At 32.3% G+C, this 23,462-nt stretch overlaps 2 protein-coding genes across 8 annotated transcripts in view; both read left to right on the top strand.

Moving 5' to 3' along the window:
- The window catches only part of LOC111052560 (putative inorganic phosphate cotransporter), a 39,730-nt gene that overhangs the window by 11,322 nt on the left and 4,946 nt on the right, over positions 1-23,462 (top strand). For 4 of the 7 annotated variants that reach the window (XM_039436138.1, XM_039436139.1, XM_039436140.1 and 1 more), the window contains exons 2-7: positions 4,472-4,607; positions 5,863-6,093; positions 7,391-7,478; positions 8,886-9,109; positions 9,878-10,030; positions 11,111-11,243. In XM_039436138.1, the coding sequence (XP_039292072.1) occupies positions 4,476-4,607; positions 5,863-6,093; positions 7,391-7,478; positions 8,886-9,109; positions 9,878-10,030; positions 11,111-11,243 (961 nt within the window). In that variant the 5' untranslated portion in view covers positions 4,472-4,475. The other 3 variants (XM_039436142.1, XM_022339281.2, XM_022339280.2) reach the window with 3 other exon arrangements.
- LOC120353236 (putative inorganic phosphate cotransporter) lies at positions 11,705-14,674 on the top strand. The gene is made up of 2 exons (XM_039436150.1): positions 11,705-11,925; positions 14,511-14,674. Exons 1-2 carry the CDS (start codon positions 11,815-11,817, stop codon positions 14,634-14,636), a joined length of 237 nt encoding a protein of 78 aa, XP_039292084.1. The 5' UTR covers positions 11,705-11,814; the 3' UTR covers positions 14,637-14,674.

Here is a 23,462-nt window from a genome sequence, read left to right as displayed (position 1 = left end):
TGAAAATTTCATTATTGACAATCATTCAAAGGCTTCATCTTCATCTGTTGCAGTCCTTCCTCATTTCAATGAGAGGAGCATGGTTTCATCAGATAATAATGTACATTCAAATGTTGCATCCTCAGTTTGTCTATTTCAGCAAGCTAGTGTTTCTCTTCTTCCTACAGCTCAAGTTTTTGTTGAGGACTCACAAGGAAATTTGATTAAATGTGTTGCATTGCTAGACAGTGGCTCGGATTGCAACCTTATCTCACAACATTTGGCTGATAAGCTTGCATTACCAGCGGTCAGTACTGAAACGACTATTCATTCTATTGGTGGCAACCAATCGAAGTCAACTTATGTTCTTTCAATTCTTGTCAAATCTACAGACCAACAATGGTCCACTGAAGAATCTTGTATTGTCATTGACAAAGTTCCATCTTCCTTTTCAAATTCCAGAATTGAAATAGAAAAACTTGAAATTCCATCACATATTTCACTGGCTGATCCTAACTTTTTCAAGGCTAAAAACATTGATCTTCTTCTCGGCGCTGGCGTTTTTGCTTCAGTCTTGTCAGCAGGACAGATTGTCATTTCCAAAGATGCACCCATTCTCCAGAGTACAAGGTTGGGTTGGATTATTTTTGGCTCTTGCAAGGTACCCAGCTCATCTGTTCCAAATTCTCATGTATCCAATTTTTTGTCAACAGTTTCATCAAACACTCCTTGCCAACTTGAAAAATTCTGGGCTCTCGAAAGTGTAATTGCGGAGATTCCACCTCCTGATGATATTGTTTTCTCAGAAAAGCATTATGAAGAGCACACTCATCGTCAGGAGGATGGTAGATTCATTGTATCACTTCCTAAAAAGGAATCATTTCATACTCTGGGTGAGTCCAAGTTTCAAGCACTTAAACGATTCAAATCTCTGGAACAAAGATTAGCAAGGAATAATGAATTGAAATCTCAATATGTGGCCTTCATGGAAGAATACAAGGAACTACAACACATGACTAAGGTTGATGAGCCCACAGAGAATCAAGCGGTGTACTACATCCCACATCACCCTGTCTTTAAACTTGATTCTACTACTACAAAACTTCGAGTAGTTTTTGATTGTTCTGCCAAAACTTCTACTGGAGTTTCCTTAAATGATGTTCTTCACATAGGGCATACTGTTCAGCCAGAGCTCTTTGAAACTGTTCTGCGCTTTCGTACTCATCTTATTGCCTTTGCAGCTGATATTGCAAAAATGTATAGGCAGATTCTCCTAGATCCAGCTGATCGTGATCTACACCGCATATTCTGGCGTGATGACATCAATAAACCAGTAGAACAATATCGCCTTAATACTGACTTATGGTTCTGGTCCTGCAGCATTCCTTTCACACCACCATCAGTTTGGAGGTTGGCCAGAATCCTTGAGGCACATCCTGGTGCGGATAATAAAGTCCGAGTTGTCACACTTCTCACACCTACAGGCATCTTAACACGTGCTATTTCTAGTATTGTACCTTTGCCTCATGACAATGAGATTGAAAATGTATCTACTCATTAATTTTATTATTGGTTTAGTTTACTTTTAGGTTTATGTATTGTTGTAGTCATTTATCATTTTTCTAATGGGCCCGGCATTGGTACTTGTCTTGTTTGGTTCTATGGGTGCGAAACATGGATTTGGTGTCTTGTTGTTTTTTGGGATTTACGTTTCCCCAGTTTCAAATCATCCTTTTCATCATTGACTTAGCTTGCTCATTCAACATATTTTCTTTCTTTCTTATTATGCCATCCTGCAGATGACATAATGGGCCCGGCTTATGTTGAATTTCACATCCAATTCAATGATTGAAATCATTAGTTCCTTCTTTGCCGCCTGGAGCGCTCATTTCTTCTGCTCACATTTTTGTCTTCTCTCCAGCAGCTGCTGCGCTCTGGTGACTGCTTTTCAAAGCTGGCCATTGCCTATCCAGTTATGACTTGCGTCTTTTGTAATGGCGTCTAGCGACTTCTCTTCTTCTCGTCATGCCGAAGGCGTTTTCGGTTGATCCTTTCAAGTTTTTCTGGTGAAAACTTTGCTCAGTGCAATGGGATAATTCTATTCCTATTTCTTCATTCTTGTGAGTTTGGTGGCGCGTGCGCGTAACGAATTGATTCCATATCAATTTTATTTTCCTTGGGTGAACCCGTAACCATCTACTTTGACTGTAACTCGGCGTGCCTTGTTAATATTTTGTGAATCTACTTCAACACTATCATCTACTTTCAACTTGGATTGACGTTCCTTGTTGCTGTTATTGAATCTGTTTCAATATCATATTGAATCTTCTTTTAAACTTGATTTCGAACTGTAACTTACTAATGTTTGGTAATACCCTGCCTGTACTTGACTGTTGTGTTTAAACTGGTAGCCACACTTGCTTAGGCCTACCTCAGTTTCCATATGAACTGGACAATTCAACTAAAGTTAGCTCTTCAAATATTGAACAGTGATTAATATTTTCTTGGAAGATCTTTCAATGTTTCCAAATGAACTGGGAGTTATCCATGTGCTGTAACCAATCGTCTTATCCATACAAGTGTTGGAAATCTGCATCAATTTATCACGGACAGTATAACCATACTTTAAGCAAGCCAACCTTGACTATTTCCTGGAACCAACTTGAACACCACTATCATGTTGAAACCCTAGGTAACTGCATATTTTTACCATCTTTGTATTTGCTAATTACCTTTATCTTCTTATCCCTTAAATAAGGTTAGGGTTGAGTTCATTTATTATTTGGATCTATTTACTTAGGCTAATTTTGATTTTTTGTTGCTTCATCATAGGTCAGATTTTTGTATGAAACAAGAATAACTTGACAACCTATTGTAATTTTTTTCAATCATGAATGTTGTCAGAAAATCTTTTCTTGTTCATGATGCAACTTACTATTGCAGAATCACTTAATATTAAAATATTGGTTACTTGGTAAAATATTGTACATCACTTGCTTAGGCTAGGTTTTTTGATCATCACAATTTATTATTGACTTAGGATTTTAAAACAACCAAGTAATTTTAGGCTAGTTATTTGATCATCACAATTTATTGACTTAGGATTTTAAGACAAACAAGCAATTTTTATTGCATCAAATATATTTTGTTCAATTACAATATTTTGTAATCTACAAATTCTATAAATATTAAATTCACATTTTAAATTCAATTTCAGTATTTTTCAAGCTCATTATTATTGTAATCTTATGATTAGTATTCAAGTTCTTTGTAAGTGTGAATTACCATAGATTCAGTGTATCTTAACTGAATTAGCCCTACTAAACTTCGATGTTTATCAATTATAAATTTTCCATATTAAACCTCAATGGTTATTGATTTTGAACTGCTTCTAATGATTCTTGATGTTTATCAGCTATCTTGATTGTCTGTTTCTCCATTTAAATTTTTATGTTTGCTGAACTTGACAATTTGTTATCAACTTTACTTTTGTATGACTATTGAGCTACTTGTATTCACTATCAAAAATTATTGTTCTGCCATTTCTATTTCAATACATTTATATATTGCTCACTTGGTATTTTTTCTCCAAGAACCTATTCATATTAGTAATAATTTTTCCGTCTTTTATGAAACAAAGACGGTGGTCCTCTTCATTAAAATTATATTGTATCTGGGTCAATGACCAATAAGCAAAATATCTACATCACATTGACCAGCCGCTCTATACTGAGCCACTAGCTACCAGAATTCGGACTCAGAAACAATAACACTTTAAGGTGAGTGATTTTCAGATAAATATGTGAATAAATCATTTAATTAGCCTAAAAATGTATCAATATTTAAATTAAAAAATATTCATATTTCCCATTCAAATTCCAATCTGAAAATCCATCTCATTTATTTCTTCAATAGAATCCAAGATCCAACTGATTTAAATTGAATTGACAAGCTTACTTAATTATTTTATTCCATCGTTAGAGCAGAAAAATGATTGTGTTTCCACACGTAGGTACTTAGTTTCAAACACTTTTTACTTGATAGGTACTCATTTGGCCTGCTCAAATTAATATTGAAAGGTATAGAAAAAATATATTTATTACATTAGGTAAATTGAATTACAATAGAGTTTGTCATTTTTCTAATGAATATATTTTCTACGATATTTAGACAGTAAAAAAGTGTCTGGTAATTTTGAAAATAACCTATGTTATTTGGAAAAATCTTCAATTTATTTTTGAAGCGGCATTTCTTCACTATTCATTCTGCATTGTGGATGAGAAGAATGGATAATATTAATTTTCATTCTATTTATCAGCATTCACATTCCATGTTTACAGTATACACTGTTATACTGGTGCCTCGTCAATTATTAATGGGATAATTTATGTTGGAAATAATTTTGTAAGAGAGGACAATACTAGAATTTTATTTGAAGACGAGTTGTTTTTTGAATTATTTCTTTATTTCTTAAAAATGTCTATTTTTATAGGAAAATGCTGCAAGTACGACAGGGACAATATCTTCTGCTATTTATTTGCTTTAGCATAGCCTACATGCAACGTTTGGATATCACAGTTGCTATAGTGGCAATGACTGACCGATTCTCCGCCAACCCTGATTATCCTGTGAGTATTTATGAGAGGAACTCTTTGAAAAAGCGTTAGCTTATTTTACTTATGATTATCAGAAAACCCCAAATTCTAAATCAATTCAAGTTCAATGCTAGCATGTGGAGAAGAGGATGAGGGTGAGATGGGTGTTTTTAACAATGCTATAGCTAATACACTGTATTAATATTTGTGATAGTAAGTTACGAATATGCCTCCACGTATAGTATCAATTTCTGTAGTCGATATACGCATGTGATCTGTATCTATAACCATTTTAGGGTAAAATCAATAAGAATTGAAGAAAATTAATGAATTATGTTAAATGTAAATTTATAACTATTGTAAAAACATTTTTTGTGTAGTTGAGAAGTTGATATTGTGGTAATTATTCATATTGAATGAAAAAGACTAAGAAATTGTAAAAAAACACAGATTTATTGATACTTAGAAAGACCGGTTTCGGTTATTTCACCATTGTCAATCTCTGATAAACTCTAGCCTTTTGTAAATAATCAGTTTATCAGAGATTGACAATGGTGTAATAACCAAAACCGGTCTTTCTAAGTATCAATAAATCTGTGGTTTTTGACAATTTCTTAGTCTTTTTCATTCAATTTGTTAAAACACCCTTAGTCTGTTATAGCGTCCTCATTGAAATTTTCATTAAAAAACTGTATTATTGTTCTGTAATTTTCTCTTTCATTTACACGACAATGTTCATGTTTTTGCCAAAATTCTCATGTTAATAAAAAATGATAGATTGATTAATTTTATCAATTACCCTAATATATTGATCATGTTCTATCTGCTCAAATATAAATCTCAACTAAAGAATACTTGAATCAGAGTGTACAATTCAAATGGATGAATCTAGTTTCAGAGGACATGGTACTGTATTGGAAAAATGCTGTAGGTTTATTCATTGGCCTAAAAAAATTAATACTTTGAGATTAATGAGAATGAAAATGAAAAATATTTTCTTCATCCCAAAAACAGTACAATAACAGGAAAATCAGTTTCTTATCATCGAAACATAGAAATGTACAGTAATATAATGATTTAACATAATGATAAGGTTCTTTTATAAGAATGAATAAAACAAAAAACGCCCCGAGGGCTAGCCTGTGTGGGGTGATTATTTTTGTATTGCAAGTGACACTATCAGAATAGTATTACGTGTGTTTGCAACACCTTAAATCCCGAATTTGTTTTTATAATCATCGTATTGAATTGAATTTTTCTTCATTTTATGTTCTCTACTGTTTCTCAGGAATTTCCGTGGAGCTTGAAAACGAAAAGCAAAGTTCTGAGTGCATTTTTCTGGGGCTACTTCATATTGCAGATTCCAGGTGGTATTTTGGCGCGCAAATTTGGGCCAAAACCAGTGCTGACAACTGCAGTTTTTGTCGGCTCCTGCGCGTCGCTTCTCATTCCAAAATGTGCCGAGCTCTTTGATTGGCCAGTCGTGTTCGCCCTACAGTTCATTCAAGGACTTTCACAAGTTAGGTTATACAAATTTATGAATATAGCATAAGTTAACATGTGAAATCATAGTTAGGTACTGTACAATGTTAAATCATTTATAATCTACATAATATAAATTTTTATATATATTATATATATATATATAATATATATATATATATATAATATATATATATATATATATATATATATATAATAAAGTTATGATTTCATTTCTCATAAAATTGTCGGGTTCAAGCCACACAATGCGCTTTTCCAGTAGGCACGACAGGACACGGAACTCTCCGTTTGGCTGATAGAGGAAACTCTATGAATAGGATCTCCCACGACTCCCACGAATCAGCCAATCGGAGGGCTTCCCTTCGTGCCTACTCGTCCGAAAACCCCCTTGTCTGGCTTGACCCTAAGTGATTGTATACTTGAGTAATGCAAGTAAACTATTACAGTACAGATTCTTCTGACATTACCAGAGACTAAATAAAAATTGGTTTGATCTGTGACATTACCCTATACAGTTGTGATACATTATTGGTGGTCATATTGACATGTAACACATACGGTATTTTATTTCGATTTTGAACTATTTTTGACGACACTACAGTCAAGTTGATACAGTTGACATGAATAAAAAAACAAAAATAGAGTTTGTCATGAATAGTAAAAATAGATGGATATTTTATTTTACTTTTGACAAAACAAGCTTAGGCCTAGATATTATTATGATCAGTCCTACACACAAATTCATTCATTCATTTATTGCACAAAATACTACAATCATAATATAATTATGACACTGAAGGAAAAACTAGGCTGAGCCTGTACTATTCTTCTCCAAAAATTTTGATAAAATGTTAATGCTGTTGTCCAAAGGTTGAGGTTATAATATCACACACTGCTTCGTTACTGTACTTGATTTTTTGGTCCAGGAATAATTATCAATTATGTTACTTTCTCTAGTTATTTAAAAAAAAAATTGCTTTTTTTATCAAATTTTAATTATTTTTTTATAGTACACCTAGCTATTATGTACCCTACGGTAATCTATAATGATTCTAGTAGTCTTCTGCTGCCATAGTGGTGGAGGATGCTATTCATATTCCCATATTTATTTATATAAATATATTCATACATAAAGTACTTATTGGTAACTAATCTATACCACTGAAATAGCCTAAATTGGTCTCATCAAACATAGTTGTGATTATGATTCTTAAAAAAATGAATTCTCGTATCAAGGATATATTATAAGTACCTAGTTTTAATTATCAGGCGAAAAGATCAAAATATTTCTAACGTTGACTTTGTGTTTTCAGGGCCTCGTACACCCCAGCGTCTACACTCATATATCGCAATGGTCGCCGGTGAATGAGAGAAGTCGAGCAGTTGGCTTTGTTTTCTGCGGTGAGATTTCGAGATCAATACATTGGAAGAAATAACGTATCAATCTCTGGCCTCTGGTTGCACTTGCACAAAAGAGTGTTACACATTTGAATTATGATCAAATGCCACGAGAACAAATCAGAGAAGGCTTTTTTGAAAAGAAGGCTTCTGGATTGGTTCTCGTGGCATAAATTTAATCTCTGTTAAAATTTAACGGGCTTTTGTGCAATAAGGTCTATATTGTAAATTGAATATGCAGCAAGAATTGTTGATTCAACAATCCCAAGATGACTGCTGCTATAGGATTTTCCAAAAATAATCAGCTTTTTAAAATAGTTAGTCTTATCGTTCCAATTCTTCGCTTAGGAATTCCACTCAAAGACTTTTCAAATGATTAATAAAAGGAAAAAACAAAAAGTAAGTATATTAATGTAAAAAGTAACCAAGCTCAGCAACAATGAATTCCATTGGTCTTGATTTTTGTTTCTAAATCTGGCCTATTCTATGAATAAAAAAAAACGAAAAAAAACTTTTTCATCAATGTAAAAAATCTTTATAAAATGAATGTGCTCTAATATTTTCAATTTGATCATGAACTTAAGGCTTGAAATCTACAGGAACCTCATATAGATATTCAATGAAATAATTTTCAGGTAGATGACAATACAGTTTTCTCAAATATGTAACGACTATAGTCTATTAATCAAAAGGAGAGAAAAACATGAAGTTTGCACTTATGTAAGTATAAATAATAGTAATAACGAGTGACCTGGCTGGCTCAGGTCTGGTGTCAGAGTTTTCAGGTCGCACCTTATATTTATTACATGAAGTAATAATAAAATATGTGAGTATAAAAGTGATGACCTATCATCAGCTTATTCTATGCTTATGCTAGACTTATACATTTATCTTATTCCTTATTCCCTATTAATAGTTGATATGAGTCATTTCTTTTATGCTTACACACGAACTTTATAACTTTGTTGCAGTTTTGACACTGTGCATCTTTGTAAATATTCAAAAATATGTTTTTATATAAGTAATATAGTATCAAAACTACAACAAAAGTTATTAAATTACAATGTTTCGCCATGGGAAACTTTTCTAAATTCTAAATTCCAAAGTGTAAGCACAACCTATTTTTGGACAATTTCTATCTAAATTTGGGAAAGGAACAGTTTTGGGCATTAAGCCTGTTGTTCCTTTCCCAATCATTCATAGTTGAGAATGATATTGTAACCTATGTATCAATGTATAAATAAATAAATAAATAAATAAAAACAACATCAATTGCAAACTTTATGTTTTATCTTTCTTTTCGATGAACAGATTATTGTCGTTACATATATTTGAGAAAACTGCATTGTAATCTAGCTTAAGATTATATAATGGAACAAATATATTATATGATATTATATATTTTTGCAGGTCAGCAGTTTGGATCAGTGGTATGTCTACTGTTGTCGGGTCACTTGGCATCAAGTGTGCTGGGCTGGCCGTCAGTCTACTACAAGTCGGGCATCATAGGTCTGCTGTGGACGATTGCCTGGGTCTTGTGGGGAGTCACATCTCCGGCCAGCCACAAGTCTATCAGTCTGGAAGAGAGGTCTTTCATTGGAACGAATTCCGGTGTTGACGACAAAAACAAAAAGGTGAGACTCTTTATAAAACAATGAATAGACCTACATTTATATTAAATTGTATTTCGATTATAATTTTATTGAATTTATTTTTAATAATGATTATATTATCTATTTCATGTTTTTGGCCCCTTTGAAAAAGTAATAGATTTAGTGCTTCTTTTTGTACCTACTATGCAGTGGCATTTGATTATCTGGTCATGGATGGGTTCTTTTTTCCCTCTCTCCACAGTTTGTCTCTCTTTGTAAAATTGTCTATCTCTCTCTAAACTTTATTGTTAAATTCGTTGAAAAATTAGCTATACTGTCATTTAATATAAATTAGTGTATAAGCCAGTATATGTAAATGAACGTAATCATAAACTGTCATTTAACATACATGAATAAAGAACTCTAATCTAATCTTCAGAACGCTTATTTTTACATTTTTTATTGATTCTTTAATTGTTTGTTAATAGGATTTTGCGTGTCCATTTAGGAGCAAGGGATGATGTTGAAATATCATGTATTTTTTATGGATAAAATTTTGATATGTAGAACCTTTCAATTTCAAGATATGGGTTTCATTATAAGTATTGATCTATTAGTTTCATATTAGGTCCTACATGAAGATTATTACAAATCTATTTCGAATATTATGATTTTCAAAAACTTCTTATCAGAATGCAGTTCAAGGTTTAGTTTAAACTCTGCCAAATATATATAATAATTTCATATCATTTCGATACTATTAAAAAATGATCAGTTTGATGAAATATTATTTCAATTCATTGGTTACAGGTTGATAAGGGAATACCATGGAAAGCCATACTGACTTCGAGGCCAGTCCTAGTTATGACACTGGCCAATGTATGTAATAACTGGGTTTTTTGGTCTCTCGTTACTCTCTTTCCTTCATTTCTGAGCGCAGTTTACGGATTCAACATAAAGAATGTGAGTAATGTTCAGATTTACTCTTGAGCGGAGTAAAGTCTGTTGAATAGCTCTCCAGAATCAATATCACAATACAATTCATTGGAATTCACTTTAGCTATAATATGGTCTATTGAGTGATTTTATATAGGTCTCTTGACTATAGTTTATCATATTCTACACGGCTGTTTGTTTATTTCTCTCTCTATTTGAGATATTTACATAATAAAGTTAACGAAGGTAACAATAAAGGTTGGCAATAAAATTTGTATTCATAATTTCTTTATAATAGAATACTATAGGCTTATAATTGTTAAGATTCTACTGAATTAAAAAAATCTTCAAAATTGAACTATTAGGCGATATTCTAGGTCTCCAAATTATTTATCCACACAAATCTCAATTTATACCTATTCTATATGACTTCGGTTTCTTTTTCCATCCTTTCCCTTATTATTCTTCCCACATCCCATCCTCTCATATCTACCGTTTATTTATTTTTCCTGATACCTTTTTCACCTTCTCAAGGATTGAAGGTTTTCCTAGTACATGGATATCCATAGTTGGAAAAACCCTTCAATCTTCCACCCTTTTTTTGTACCACTTTCTTTCTTTTTTTCATAATGTGTATTGTTGTTTGTTTGCATGGATTCTTTTTGTTAATCTCTGTATCGAACTTTTATGTGTGTGTAAAAATAAATTGATTTGAATATGATTAGCAAAATTAATTTTCAAGTTAAAATAGGATACCCTATCCTACTGTAACTATTGTTTTTAACCCTGCTGCAATGATAAATAATCCATTGTCATTTCTAAATTGTTTCAAAATTTAGGCTAAATAAGCTTAAAGATTATAGCATGTCCTAATTTATTCTATGAGCACTTTAAGGTTGTAATTGTTGATTGAGGACGCCTCTGTTTATTTTTTATTACTGAGACCTAGACTTTATTCATGACGTTATTAACATGTGATAGGTAGGAGGAAGATGATAAAAACATACATCCGAGTTGATTAAAGAAATTAATATTTTATCATTTGATATAAACTACTTTACAATAAATACCTAGTAAGCTGGTAGTAAGTTTCTCGTTATATTTCAGAACTCCTACTTCTCAACTCTACCACATCTTTCAATGTTTGTCATGGCTCTGGTATTTGGAGCTATCTCAGACACAATTCTCAGGAAGAAACTGCTAACTATCAATGCCAACAGGAAACTATGGAACTCTGTCGGTGAGTAATAACACTTCTGTATCAATAATAATCGCAAAAATTAAGATTCTCATTACTAGGTCAGCCCAAAACTTCTCTTCCTGAATTTAGTTTGATGTAAGAAAATTATTTTAGAATTCAATATTTTCATAAGAATAGAAATTCATTCACAGCAGTAATAAGAAATGCATCATTTTATCTCTCCTACACGGTATTTATTATCCTATAGGCCTACTATTAAACGAGCAACTTCTGTTTATATTATGTTTAGATGTTTGGATGTTTAGATGTTTATATGTTTGTATCCACCGAAATTCAGAACATAGTAGGTTTATAATATAAAGATTCGATTGCACTAGGTTCCATCCCTGGGAAAACTCGCTGAAAGACATTAAAAGGATAATAAATTATTATTCATCCTTGGAAAAACAGCTGATAATAATTATTTCGTCGTCTTTTGGTGATGGAAGTGAGTGAGCGAGTTCATAAGTGTGGGACTGTGTCAAAATTATGACTCAGCTGTTGAACTTTTGTGATCATTCAATCAGGTACTTAGTGCCGGTTGCAAAAAAGCCGGGTTATCTCCAATCCCATGGATTTATCTCCTAACTTCGCCGGTATTCTCATGGGTCTCACTAACTGTGCATCCAACGTGGCGTCTACACTTGCTCCCTTGTTTGCTGGATTTGTCATCAAAGATGAGGTGATTTCTGGATTTTTCTATAATAAATTATTTATGTTTCATGTTTAAGCATAGACCAAGTAAACACATCTTTTACATCTGTGTTTTAACCGACACTATAGACACAGATATGTTGTGGAATTTCTCCATATTGAGGTGAAATGTATAAGATATTTAATTTTCATATGAAAGTGAAATTTGAAATGTGAAATTTCACATTTAATTTCGTCTATGAAAGTTTTGGTCTGCAGCGTATTTTCTATATCATTGAATTTTGAAATACAAGGTTACGATACATCATTAGGCCTATATAAATATTCATGCTTTTTGTTTCGACTCTCCAATCGAATCCTTTCTGTATGGTTCGAATCCTTTCTATATTATTTACTTCAATCTATCAGCATTGGTTGAATTTTGATAATTGTTTTTTATTGAAAACTAGTAGGTAACCCGTGCTCCGCAAGGGTCTAATTAAAAACTTGACAAACTGAAAACTTGGCGTAATGAAATCATGAAGAATTAAAAATAAGCCTATAACCATCCTTAGTAAATTGAGAGTCTACATGCAAAATTTCAAGTTAATCAGTCAATAGTTCAGACGTGATTTTGCGTCATTTGTGAATTTCCTATTCCAAACGTGTATAAGCCAATTCTTTTTTAGCACCACAGTCCAATTTCACCGCCTCCACTACAGCTCTCCTCTCTCCTCTGCCATTCGTCTCCACCCTCTACACATTACATTTTTTGGAGATCGTCTCTCACTTAATCCTCCCACCTTAGGGTGACGCCCTCCAGGCGTTAAAATAGTCGGCAGGGCAGGATTGGCGGATTGGGTTGATGTTCGGTAATCAACTGATTCTGGAAAATGGCTGATCGAGAATCAGCCAATCGGAGTGCTTTTTTGGCAACTCTGAAAAACTCTCATCTGACCTCGCTCTAATTATTGATCTTCCTCTTTTTTGTGTTTAATATGCAGCTTCTTTTTAAATATTATTTTGCGCATTCTACAGATTCAGCAAAGTCTTACCTCCTAAATCTCACAAAGGAAAATCTCATAGATAAATACTTTGACAAAGAGAAATTCGATTTTTCTTATGACAACAATTCGCAGGAACATAATATTATTATTACAGTAAGATTATTGATACAGAATCAACTTACAATAGTAAAAGTAGAAGGACGGATTACTGAATATGAGTGGAAAGAAAGTGTTCTCCACTCATAAGTCCATTCTTATAATGTAAGGAATACAAGGTTTCTTAACTGAAATAATAATTTAATTCGTTACCGTTACTTACTTACTTCACTTTAGTTGGCTCTACAGTCCTGGGTGGACCTTGGCCTCCTCAACACAATGCCTCCAATCGTCTCTTCTCTGGGATCTTTGCCGCCAGTTGTTGGATACGCCCAGCACACGCAGATCACCTATCACATCATTTATCCATCTCGTTCTCGGTCTTCCTCTCTTTCTCGTCCCCATCATTCGTCCATCCAGCAGTCTAAGTTGTGTCCTTTCCATATTCATTCTCACCACATGTCCAAGCCATTCCATCCTTCTTGCCTTAATAAATCTTACAATATTTCCTTCCCCTATAGCCTCATCGATTTCGCTGTTATGTCTGGTTCTCCAAACCCCTCCATCACATAGTGGTCCCCAGATCCTTCGATACATCTTTCTCTCGAATGACTTCAGTGCTCTTTCATCCCTGCTCAGCAATGTCCATGTCTCTGCTCCATATGTCACAACCGGTCGTACTAACGTCTTGTACATTTCCACTTTAGTTGTTCTTGATACTATTCTACTCTTAAAAATCCTTTGATTTGCAAAATACGCTCGATTGCCCATCATAATTCTGCTAGAAATTTCTTGGCTAGTCTTATTGTCGGCTGTCAGTGTAACTCCAAGATACTTAAACTCGCTGACACCTTCAATGCTGCAATCATCTGATAGTATCAAGTTGTCTACGTGCCTTCTTCTTTCATTTGCAGACATTCTCATATACTTAGTCTTTCCAATATTAATTTCCAGACCCAGCTCTCATGCTTCCTCTTTCATCGTGCTGAAAATCTCTTTCAACTTATCGTGATTCCTTGCTATAGGCCAGTATTTGACTTGTTCTGTTAAGTATTGTGTTACTTGTACCTATCTTCTGAAGTATTGTTTCAACCATCAAATTGAAGAGGGTTGCTGACAGTGCGTCACCTTGTCTTACACCGGTTGTAACATTGAATGAGCGACTCAGTTTGTTTCCTATTTTAACTTGCGCTGTCGTACCATACATTGTCATCTTTATGAGACTAGTCAACTTTCTTGAGATTCCCATCTCATTTAGCACATTCATCATTCTGTCTCTTTTGATGCTATCAAATGCTTGGCGGAAGTCCGCCATCATTACCGCCGTTATAGTTATTAATTTATTGATCGATTATTTCCCTGACGAGTTTTTCTTCCAAGTCTTTTAAATTTGTACTGTGGTGGCAAAAATAGCCTAACGATTCAAAAATAAGTTCTTTCTGCATGCAGTTACTATAATGTTTGAAAATCTAAAAATATCAAGTCTTGATTATTTCGATTTTTCTAATAATTTATTTTTGAATTTTCACAGAAAAATGCTGACGAATGGGCAATTATCTTCTACGCATGTGCATTAGTCTTAATCATCAGCAATGCTGTATTTTTGGTTTTTGGTTCTACAAAGATTCAAAAATGGAACTCTCAAAGTGATGGCTGAATATTTTTTGTAAATAAATTATTTATTAATATATTTTATCATGCATTTTTTTTATTCCTTGAAAAGTAAATTGTGAAAACAAATTCATGTTGATTAAGTTTGATATTTTCGAGAAAAATAATTATTGGAGAAGTAATGACAATAGAAAAAATTAACATCAAGTAGAATAACTATTGTCTACACAAGAATCAGAAGAGTCGGTTATCGTACTGGTATCAAAGAAATCCTAGTGTACAGTATATGACTCCATGTAAAAATAACTATATAATGTTATCTTTGGATTTAAAGATCAGCGATTAGGGAACAATCCGTACCGTATACATTTTCTATTTCTTAATCTCATCTGACACGCTTATTCTTCTGGCTCAACAGACATGTTTGACAGTAATAAAGATTGAAAAGATTTGTTTTCAAATAATGGGATGGAGCTATAAATTCAAATAACTTCATTATTCTTACCCTAATATAGATGATGCAATATTCACTAGTGCACTAATGGAGTATATAGGTAATAAACAATAGATAATTTTTCAATTTAATATTTCTCCAATAATAGTAGGCTACTGATGAATCAAAACAAACCCTTACAGGAAAATGTAAAGAAATTGTGATAACAATTCAATAATTCTCGATAGCAACTCATGATAATTTATCAATATTTATAATAATCCAATCACTCGCTATCCTTCATAGGCCTATTATGTTTTTCCAAATCCTGCAACATTTTCACAATACTTCAACCTTGATAAGAAACACAAATAGTAATTGTCAAACACTTTGTTATCATATATGTTTATGAAAGAACTTGGTGAAGCCACGAAACCAGGTTCTGTCATAAATGTATAACAATAGAAAGTGGTTGACAATTTCTATTTGTGTTTTTCTTAAGAATACCACAGCAAAACTGTAATACTTCAACTGTATTCTTACTGTCGCGTAATTAGTTGTTCTTAGTATATCGGTAGGCTATTGTAAATGACTTTGTAACATTATTATGTTTTAGATAATAAAAGATGTATTGATTAATTTATAACAGTGTCACAGAGAATTGAAAAATGAAAAACACACAAAAAACTTAGTGACCATGAATAAATTAATGGCAGATGCTATCTATAAGTATACGAAAGCATTAATAGGATATTACAGCAATAAATGTACTGTATCTCAAGCTCAATCTATTTGTAGGCCTATATAACGCCAGCAGGTTTCATCTTCAAATTTACAAATCTTTCTAAAGTACTATACTTTATTAGTGGTTTTATTGCTCTAGGGTATTTATAAATGTGACAGATAAGTGAATACTTTAGAGCGGCGATGTACTGTTACATCATCTAACTCTTGTTATTCGGAATGTAATACAATTTGTGACTCTCAATGCCAAAACCTGTTATTGTTTGAGAGAGGTAGGTTTCCAGCTTTCTAGAGTACAACTCATATTTTGTAGATAATATTCTTTTGTAATGGTATCACAGACACAGTCATAAATGAGATAAACTTGCTCTTGAATAATTTGCACTTTGAAGCAAAACGATTCTAGAAACGCATTGCTGGTTGATCTTGATCTATTTCTGTTGTAATAAGGTAAGAATTTTCTTTCAAAATAGTTTGATTACTGTTATGTGCTATCATTATTAACTAATAAATTTTATATTTCATATACAATTATTATAAAATAATTATATTGTGTCCAATAATAGGCCTACTAATGTTTACTTCCACTTACTCATTAATCATCAGAATAATATTGTTACAAACATGTAAGCCTAATTCTGATTGATTTTATTTTATTTGAGGATTAGATTGAATTGTATATCAATAAGATTGGTGTTTGAAAAATGATGGTCATTGAAAGAGAATTTAAGAAGGCCTACTTGACCTTTTGAAAATGTTCCAGAAACAGAAAAGCACTCTGTCTTTATTGGAGCACTAGGATATTAAGGATATTCTGGAACTCTGAGGATCAGATTGGACCAAAAGGTCAATTAGATCAAAAGTCCAAATTAGTGATTCAAATTATGTTTTCATTTATGGAATAATTACAGAATTAAACTACGAATATCATCAATGTTTTATCAAAAGAATATTTAAGAGATTTAAATAAAATCTACAGTAATAAAGATACCCTCGCTTGCCCGACTGATGATAAAATACAATTCAGACTCAAAAGCTGATGAAAGTTTTGTTCTACCTTCAATACAAAATTAAAGTGAGGTCCACGTTATAATTGATTGATTGATTGAGTACTTTATTTATGTAGATTACAATATATACTGGCTTATACACTTATATACAATAGCTTACAATACAGCAAAATTATAGATGAATTTACATAATATAGACTAAGAAAATAATTATTGAACTGTATATGATATGAAAAAGTAATTTGTAATATAATAACTATAGATAATTATATTGTTATGCATCTACATAAATTGGCGGAGCTTTGGACATATCAATGTCCATTCTTCGGAAAGAATATTAAAAATATCCTCCCCACTAACTCTCTACCAAATGACAGTGGAGAAAGATATAGGATAAAAACGTTGCCGAACCCCTGTCTTGTTCAATTCCTTCTACAGACGGAACCTAGCAGCAGAGACAAACAAATAGGTTTATCGCTTATCCTTTCTCTATGGTAGCAGATACAGGTTTATTGATGTAAAATTATCTGTTCATTCAAGTTCAAAATAATCAATTATATTTTATCAACCAATAAATTACATTTTTAATAATTCCATAATGAATTTACACAATTAAATAAGATGGACTATTTTGTTAATTATTAATTCTACATTGTTAAAAGACGATCTGGCAACAGAGCAAAACGAGAAAGAGATAGCGCCATCCGCTTTGTTGAATGTAAGACAAGGATAGCAATACCATTGCTAATCACACACTGCCATTATAACGTGGACCTCACCATATTATAATATATTTTCTAGGGAATGATTTATTAATCCTATTATCAATTCAGATTAGGTTGAAGATAAGTTCAGATTAGTTTAGATTAGTTCTTGGATACAAGATGCAGAACAATAATGAAGAACAATGTATTATAACAAAATTAGATATCAATACATTTTTTACAATAGAAACAATAATTATCATTGACATTTTCATTCAATATAAGAGTAAAATTCAGTCAATATAACAGTTATATTATTAGTCAATATAACAGTAATATAATTAATGGTTTACTGTTATTTTTTCTACAGCGAAAAATGTTTGAAAAGCGACAGGGACAATATTTGCTGCTTTTTGCATGCTTCAGTGTGGCGTTCATGGTTCGCCTGGACATCACTGTGGCCATTGTCGCGATGACTGATCGCTTTTCAGCAAATACCGACTACCCTGTAAGTATTTCCTCAAAATATTATTTTTATAAGTTTAAAAATGTTTTCCCAGTGGTTCAAAGCCTACCTAAATCTGTAGGTCCACTCATCTTTCATCCCTCATAATCATCTCATTATGCAAGCAAAGCCTAGAGCTCATGTGGGCAACATCCTCATAAAAAATGTATAATATTTTGTCGTCATATATGTGATTGAAGAACGAGAGAGAATTAGAAGAGAGTAGGAGTTTACAAGAGAGGAAGAGAAAGAACTCATGGCATCATCATAAATCCTAATTATTATTTGGATCCATTTTGAGGATGAAGAAAACGATTTCATTCTTTCGAAACAGGAAGAGAAAATGAGTTTATGAAATTATTATTTTTAATATAGTTGATAAGATTATTATCAATATCCAAATAATTGATGTATGTAGACTTTGCTGTAGGCTATATTCATACTTCAATATTGTCATATTGAGATAAAACGTACTCATCAAAACCTGTACCAGCCATGTATTTTGCAAATCGGATAGGATAGATTAATACATTTCATCGTGAGAAGACTGAAGACTGCACTATAATACATAACATATACTTGTAGTGATGAACTTTGTATTCTATATTATTTTCAGTATTTTATATATATTTTTCTTTTGTATAAAAATCATATGAGTTCACCACTCTTTGCATCTGTTGTGGTGTAGTAGTTGTACAGTAGTACCTATTCAATTTTTACTGCAATTCAATTTTATTTTTAATATTATTTTTTTGTACTCTTACTATGTATAATGAATTATCGTAATATGTTGTTATGGAAGCAATTTTTGGGAGAAATCCTGTATGCTTCCATGTTTTCATAAATAAATAAATAAACATTCCTAGTATTATGATGCCTTATCTAGTAAAGATAGACAATAATATAAACTATAAAGACAAAAGACGAAATTATAAAATATGACATGATCCTACTGTTGTGTAGCTGTTTAATATGGTTGAGCTCAGTATTGGTATACGGCATTCAGTATTTCTCACATTACAATAAGCTCTGTAATGAAAATTAAACAATATATTTATCATACATGTACGCTACATTATAAATTATATACCCTACCTATTGTATTACATACATGACTTTTTATCACGAAGTAGGCTACTCATATCAGTATGTATGTCTATGAGCAAATGTATGAGTAGGCTACTGTATTAATGATCTTTTTTATTGAGCACGTTTAAAAATACTAGAATAAATTATATTTTTTTAATATTTCAGGAATTTTCATGGGACTTGAAAACGAAAAGCAAAGTGCTGAGCGCGTTCTTCTGGGGCTACTTTGTGCTGCAGATTCCCGCCGGAATTTTGGCGCGCAAATTCGGCCCCAAACCAGTGCTGACAACTGCTATTTTCGTCGGCTCCTGCGCGTCTCTGCTCATCCCGAAATGTGCCGAGCTCTTTGATTGGCCAGTCGTGTGCGCTCTGAGACTCATTCAAGGACTTTCACAAGTTAGGTTATATCATTTTATCAAAATTATCGTGTTATTGAATAATTATACTGTTAAGATTTTGAATATCATACAGATGAGAAAAAGTGTGGATTCTGAAGCAAAGGAAATTTTTCGCAATGTCTCTAAATAGTCCTCCTATTCACACTTTCATTTTTTGAATTAATATCGTATATTCATTTTTCTTATGTAAATGTATTTTTTATCAATCTCATTTTGTGATAAGCAAATTTCATTTGTCAATTCAGATAGTCAATTAAATTCATTCATTTATAATCAATAGCATAAACACATAATCATGGAATGATTGGGCAAGAATAACAGGCTTTGCCCTACTATTCAATGTGAAATTGAGAAACATGTTATAATAAGCATGAATCATGCTTGATAAGCAGCATGGTCTCACATGAAATTTCACCAAGGACGAAGATCCACACAGTCCTTAATTATTTCATATATTCAGTCTTAGAAGCTATGTAGGCTATCTACCTGCAAACAATTTCTGAAACTCATGCAAACAATTTGAAAGCTCTTTTTAAACATATAAAAATTCTTGGAATATTCCACATAGCCTAGATATAATAATCAGGCTATAATTAGTACTGGTATGTAAAATCATAAAGTTCTGTTAATCTCTATCAATTTTATAAATTCTATAATAGTGATTCACCATCATTCCAATTCAGTGAAGTTCGACCGCATTCCAATGCAATGCGGTGAAGTTCAATATTTTCTTATAAATCGAACACTGTATTCAGAGATGTTGTAAAATTTCTCCAAGAACACAATAATTAGGTCTATGCTCCTTTCTTCATATATTATTTTATTAACACAAAACTCAGTGTCTCAATGCCAATGGCATCATCTAGATCAACTGAAAATGATTAAATGCCATGAGCATTGAAACCCTGGGTTTTGTGAAAATAAAACATTACGGTATCGATAAATATATACAACATGTTTGCCAGTAATTACAGGTCTGTAAGTTTTATTGCTAATCCCTAGCTGAAAATATGTGAAATTTTGAAAATTATTGCTGTTTAGTTGCTACAAGTCATGTTCGATTGATAAACCTAGTACAAGTAATAATGAATGACTTCTTTGCCTTTTCAGGGGTTTCTTCATCCCAGCATCTACACTCACATATCGAAATGGTCTCCTGTGAGTGAGAGGAGCCGAACATTGGCTATCATATTATGTGGTGAGTCTTTCAATTTTAACTTTACATTGCTCTTTTACATACCGTACCTGTACATTCAGAACTCATTATTTGACAATTCTTGTGAATTTTGTAATAAATTGATGAATGGTAACTCCCAAATTATCAGAAAGTCTTCTGATACTAGTTTATTCTAACCAGTGTATTCTATCAGATTCTATTTCATTTTTCTATCTTCCTATCAATTTCTACTTTATCGTGCATTTTAATATTTTAAATGAATTTCAAGTAGTAGCGGTGTACCACCTACCGGCAGACTTCTGTTAGATGTAATTTATATTGTTTTTGCATTAATCTACGCTTGTTTATCAGTAGGCTACTAAGCTAAGTTATTTTAATTACTACCTAATATTATAATGATCACAAATACAATTATATGCCATTGGGAATTTTAAGCTTTATTACAGTAAATTCGTTACAAAATGCATCATTTACTACAATATTCATCAGTATTACCTACATAATCTTGTAAGTTACAATTTTAGTAAGGTATTAGTACTGTACATTGCTGACCGATTCTGTATTTGACTATTTATTTATTCAATTATTCAGAACCTCACAAAAACATACAGAAAAGTTCCAAAGCCTTACGCCCAAAACGATATGCTACAATAAGCGATAGCCTACCCGTCTTCAGCCGTGAAATTCACTACAGTTTGCTTCGATGTATTTTATGTAATGCTTTCATGTGTTTCTACAGTGTACGGAGTCCAGTGAACCAGACCTTACTAGAATAGTGAATTAAATCTGGATAATGTACATATGTTGCAGAAAAAAATATTATTGTTTACTTATATTTTTCCTCTCCAGACATGGAAATTTCAAATTTCAACTTATTCCAGACAACTTATTTAGCATAAGTATTTTAAGTCTAGTATGAGCTGGATGATAATGATGATGATAACAATTTATGATATATATTTTTGTTGTTCAGGTCAACAATTCGGATCAGTGGTATGTTTGCTGTTGACGGGGCATTTGGCATCGAGTGTGTTGGGCTGGCCGTCGGTGTTCTACACTTCTGGCACAGTCGGCATTCTGTGGACAATGGCCTGGGTCACGTGGGGTGTGCCCTCACCAGCCAGTCATAAAACCATCACTCTTGAAGAGAAGTCATTCATAGAGAACACCGGAGTTACTGACAAAAACAGAAAGGTGAAACTACTTAACTTATACTGTAACATTTTCATGGCTTGATTTCCTTTTGCTGAATGATGCCTACGTATAATTTTTCTAAAGATATCTTTGTGTATAATGAGAGGCATTGAGGCTCTATAAAACTTAGCCAAAACATTAATTTAGCAGAAAAGAGCACCGAGAATAATCATGAATATTAAAAGGAGGGACTCTGTGAAACAAATTTTCTATCAGCTAGGCATATTGACAGTCTATGGGCAATATATCTTTGAAGTCATAATGTACTTCAAAAAATTCACTGATTTAGAACAGAGAAGTAATATTTGACATGAATATAATACTAGATCAGGAAGAATTGTCCAAAGACATAATTTCGAATTTTTCAAAATGAAGACGAATTTTATGGGAGATAAATATATTTTAATAACAATGCTGCCCCGAAATTTAAAGACCACAGAGTGGACGATTTTTAGAGCTAAGTTGAAAAAATATTTCATAGGATTGTCCTTATATTCATTTCAAGTTTTTTTTCAGATTTGATTGTGTTGAATTTCTTATTGACTGTTTTGTGTGTTTTGTTATTTTATTGTACAGTATATGACGTTATTCAATATGTACATTTGTTGAATAAAAATATTTGAATTGAATAAAATCCGATGTATAGGCTACTCCAGGAATTGAAAAAATACCAATATTTTCATTTGTATTTATTTTCTAATTAAGTATTTTAATAGGGCCACTTGATTTGCTAATGAATAAATAAATAAGTTCATAGAACCCTTCTGTTTTCAAAACTATATCTTATTTGAAATGGTTTGAAAAGAAAAGAACGTATTCCTTTATTAATTGTGTGCATTCATTTGTAAAAAATCACTTATCATTGAAATGATATTGGGACAGGAAAAACAGGCGACTCCCTCAATATTTTTTCTCGAATTATTTATTTTTCATAATTATCTTGATGATATCAATATAAATAAGTATATAGGCCTACATGTGTTATCAAACTATGTTTTATTCTATATAAAATATCTTGTCTATCCAAACTACAGTACTACGGTATGTCCAAGAAGCTCACCAATTTTAATTAACTGCCTCTGCCATTAATTAAAATTTTTGTGACAATTTTCATGGTTTGCTAGGGGGGTTTCAGCTACAAATTTTGGAGATATGTTGATCAGTATACTATAATAACTATATAGTAACTATAACGATTTATAATGGAATAAGCCATTCATTCCGATTTCATGTAGGTTGTTAATTAAATATAATAAGGCTTTTAAGAAATACATTTTTACTGTATTTCAGTTTGACAGTGATACTCCATGGAAAGCCATATTGACTTCCAAGCCAGTTATAGTGTTGACACTGGCTCACATCTGCAATAATTGGGTGTTTTGGACTCTAGTTACTCTCTCGCCTTCTTTTATAAGCTCTGTCTATGGGTTCAACATAAAAAATGTAAGTAAATACAACATATCCTACATATCTTAGTAGGCTATATAGGTACCTATTAATTGCTGTTTATACCTGACCTAATCACACATATTAGTTGGGCTTAAGAATAAGTACAGGGTGTTTGAAAAAGAACTCCCTAGTTTTGATGTGTCATAGTATCTGTAAATAGTGATATACA

The sequence above is a fragment of the Nilaparvata lugens genome, chromosome 10, assembly GCF_014356525.2.
Source record: "Nilaparvata lugens isolate BPH chromosome 10, ASM1435652v1, whole genome shotgun sequence".
Lineage (NCBI taxonomy): Eukaryota > Metazoa > Arthropoda > Insecta > Hemiptera > Delphacidae > Nilaparvata > Nilaparvata lugens.
The sequence above is the reverse complement of the archived record's forward strand: the minus strand, read 5'-3'. Positions and strand labels throughout refer to the sequence as shown.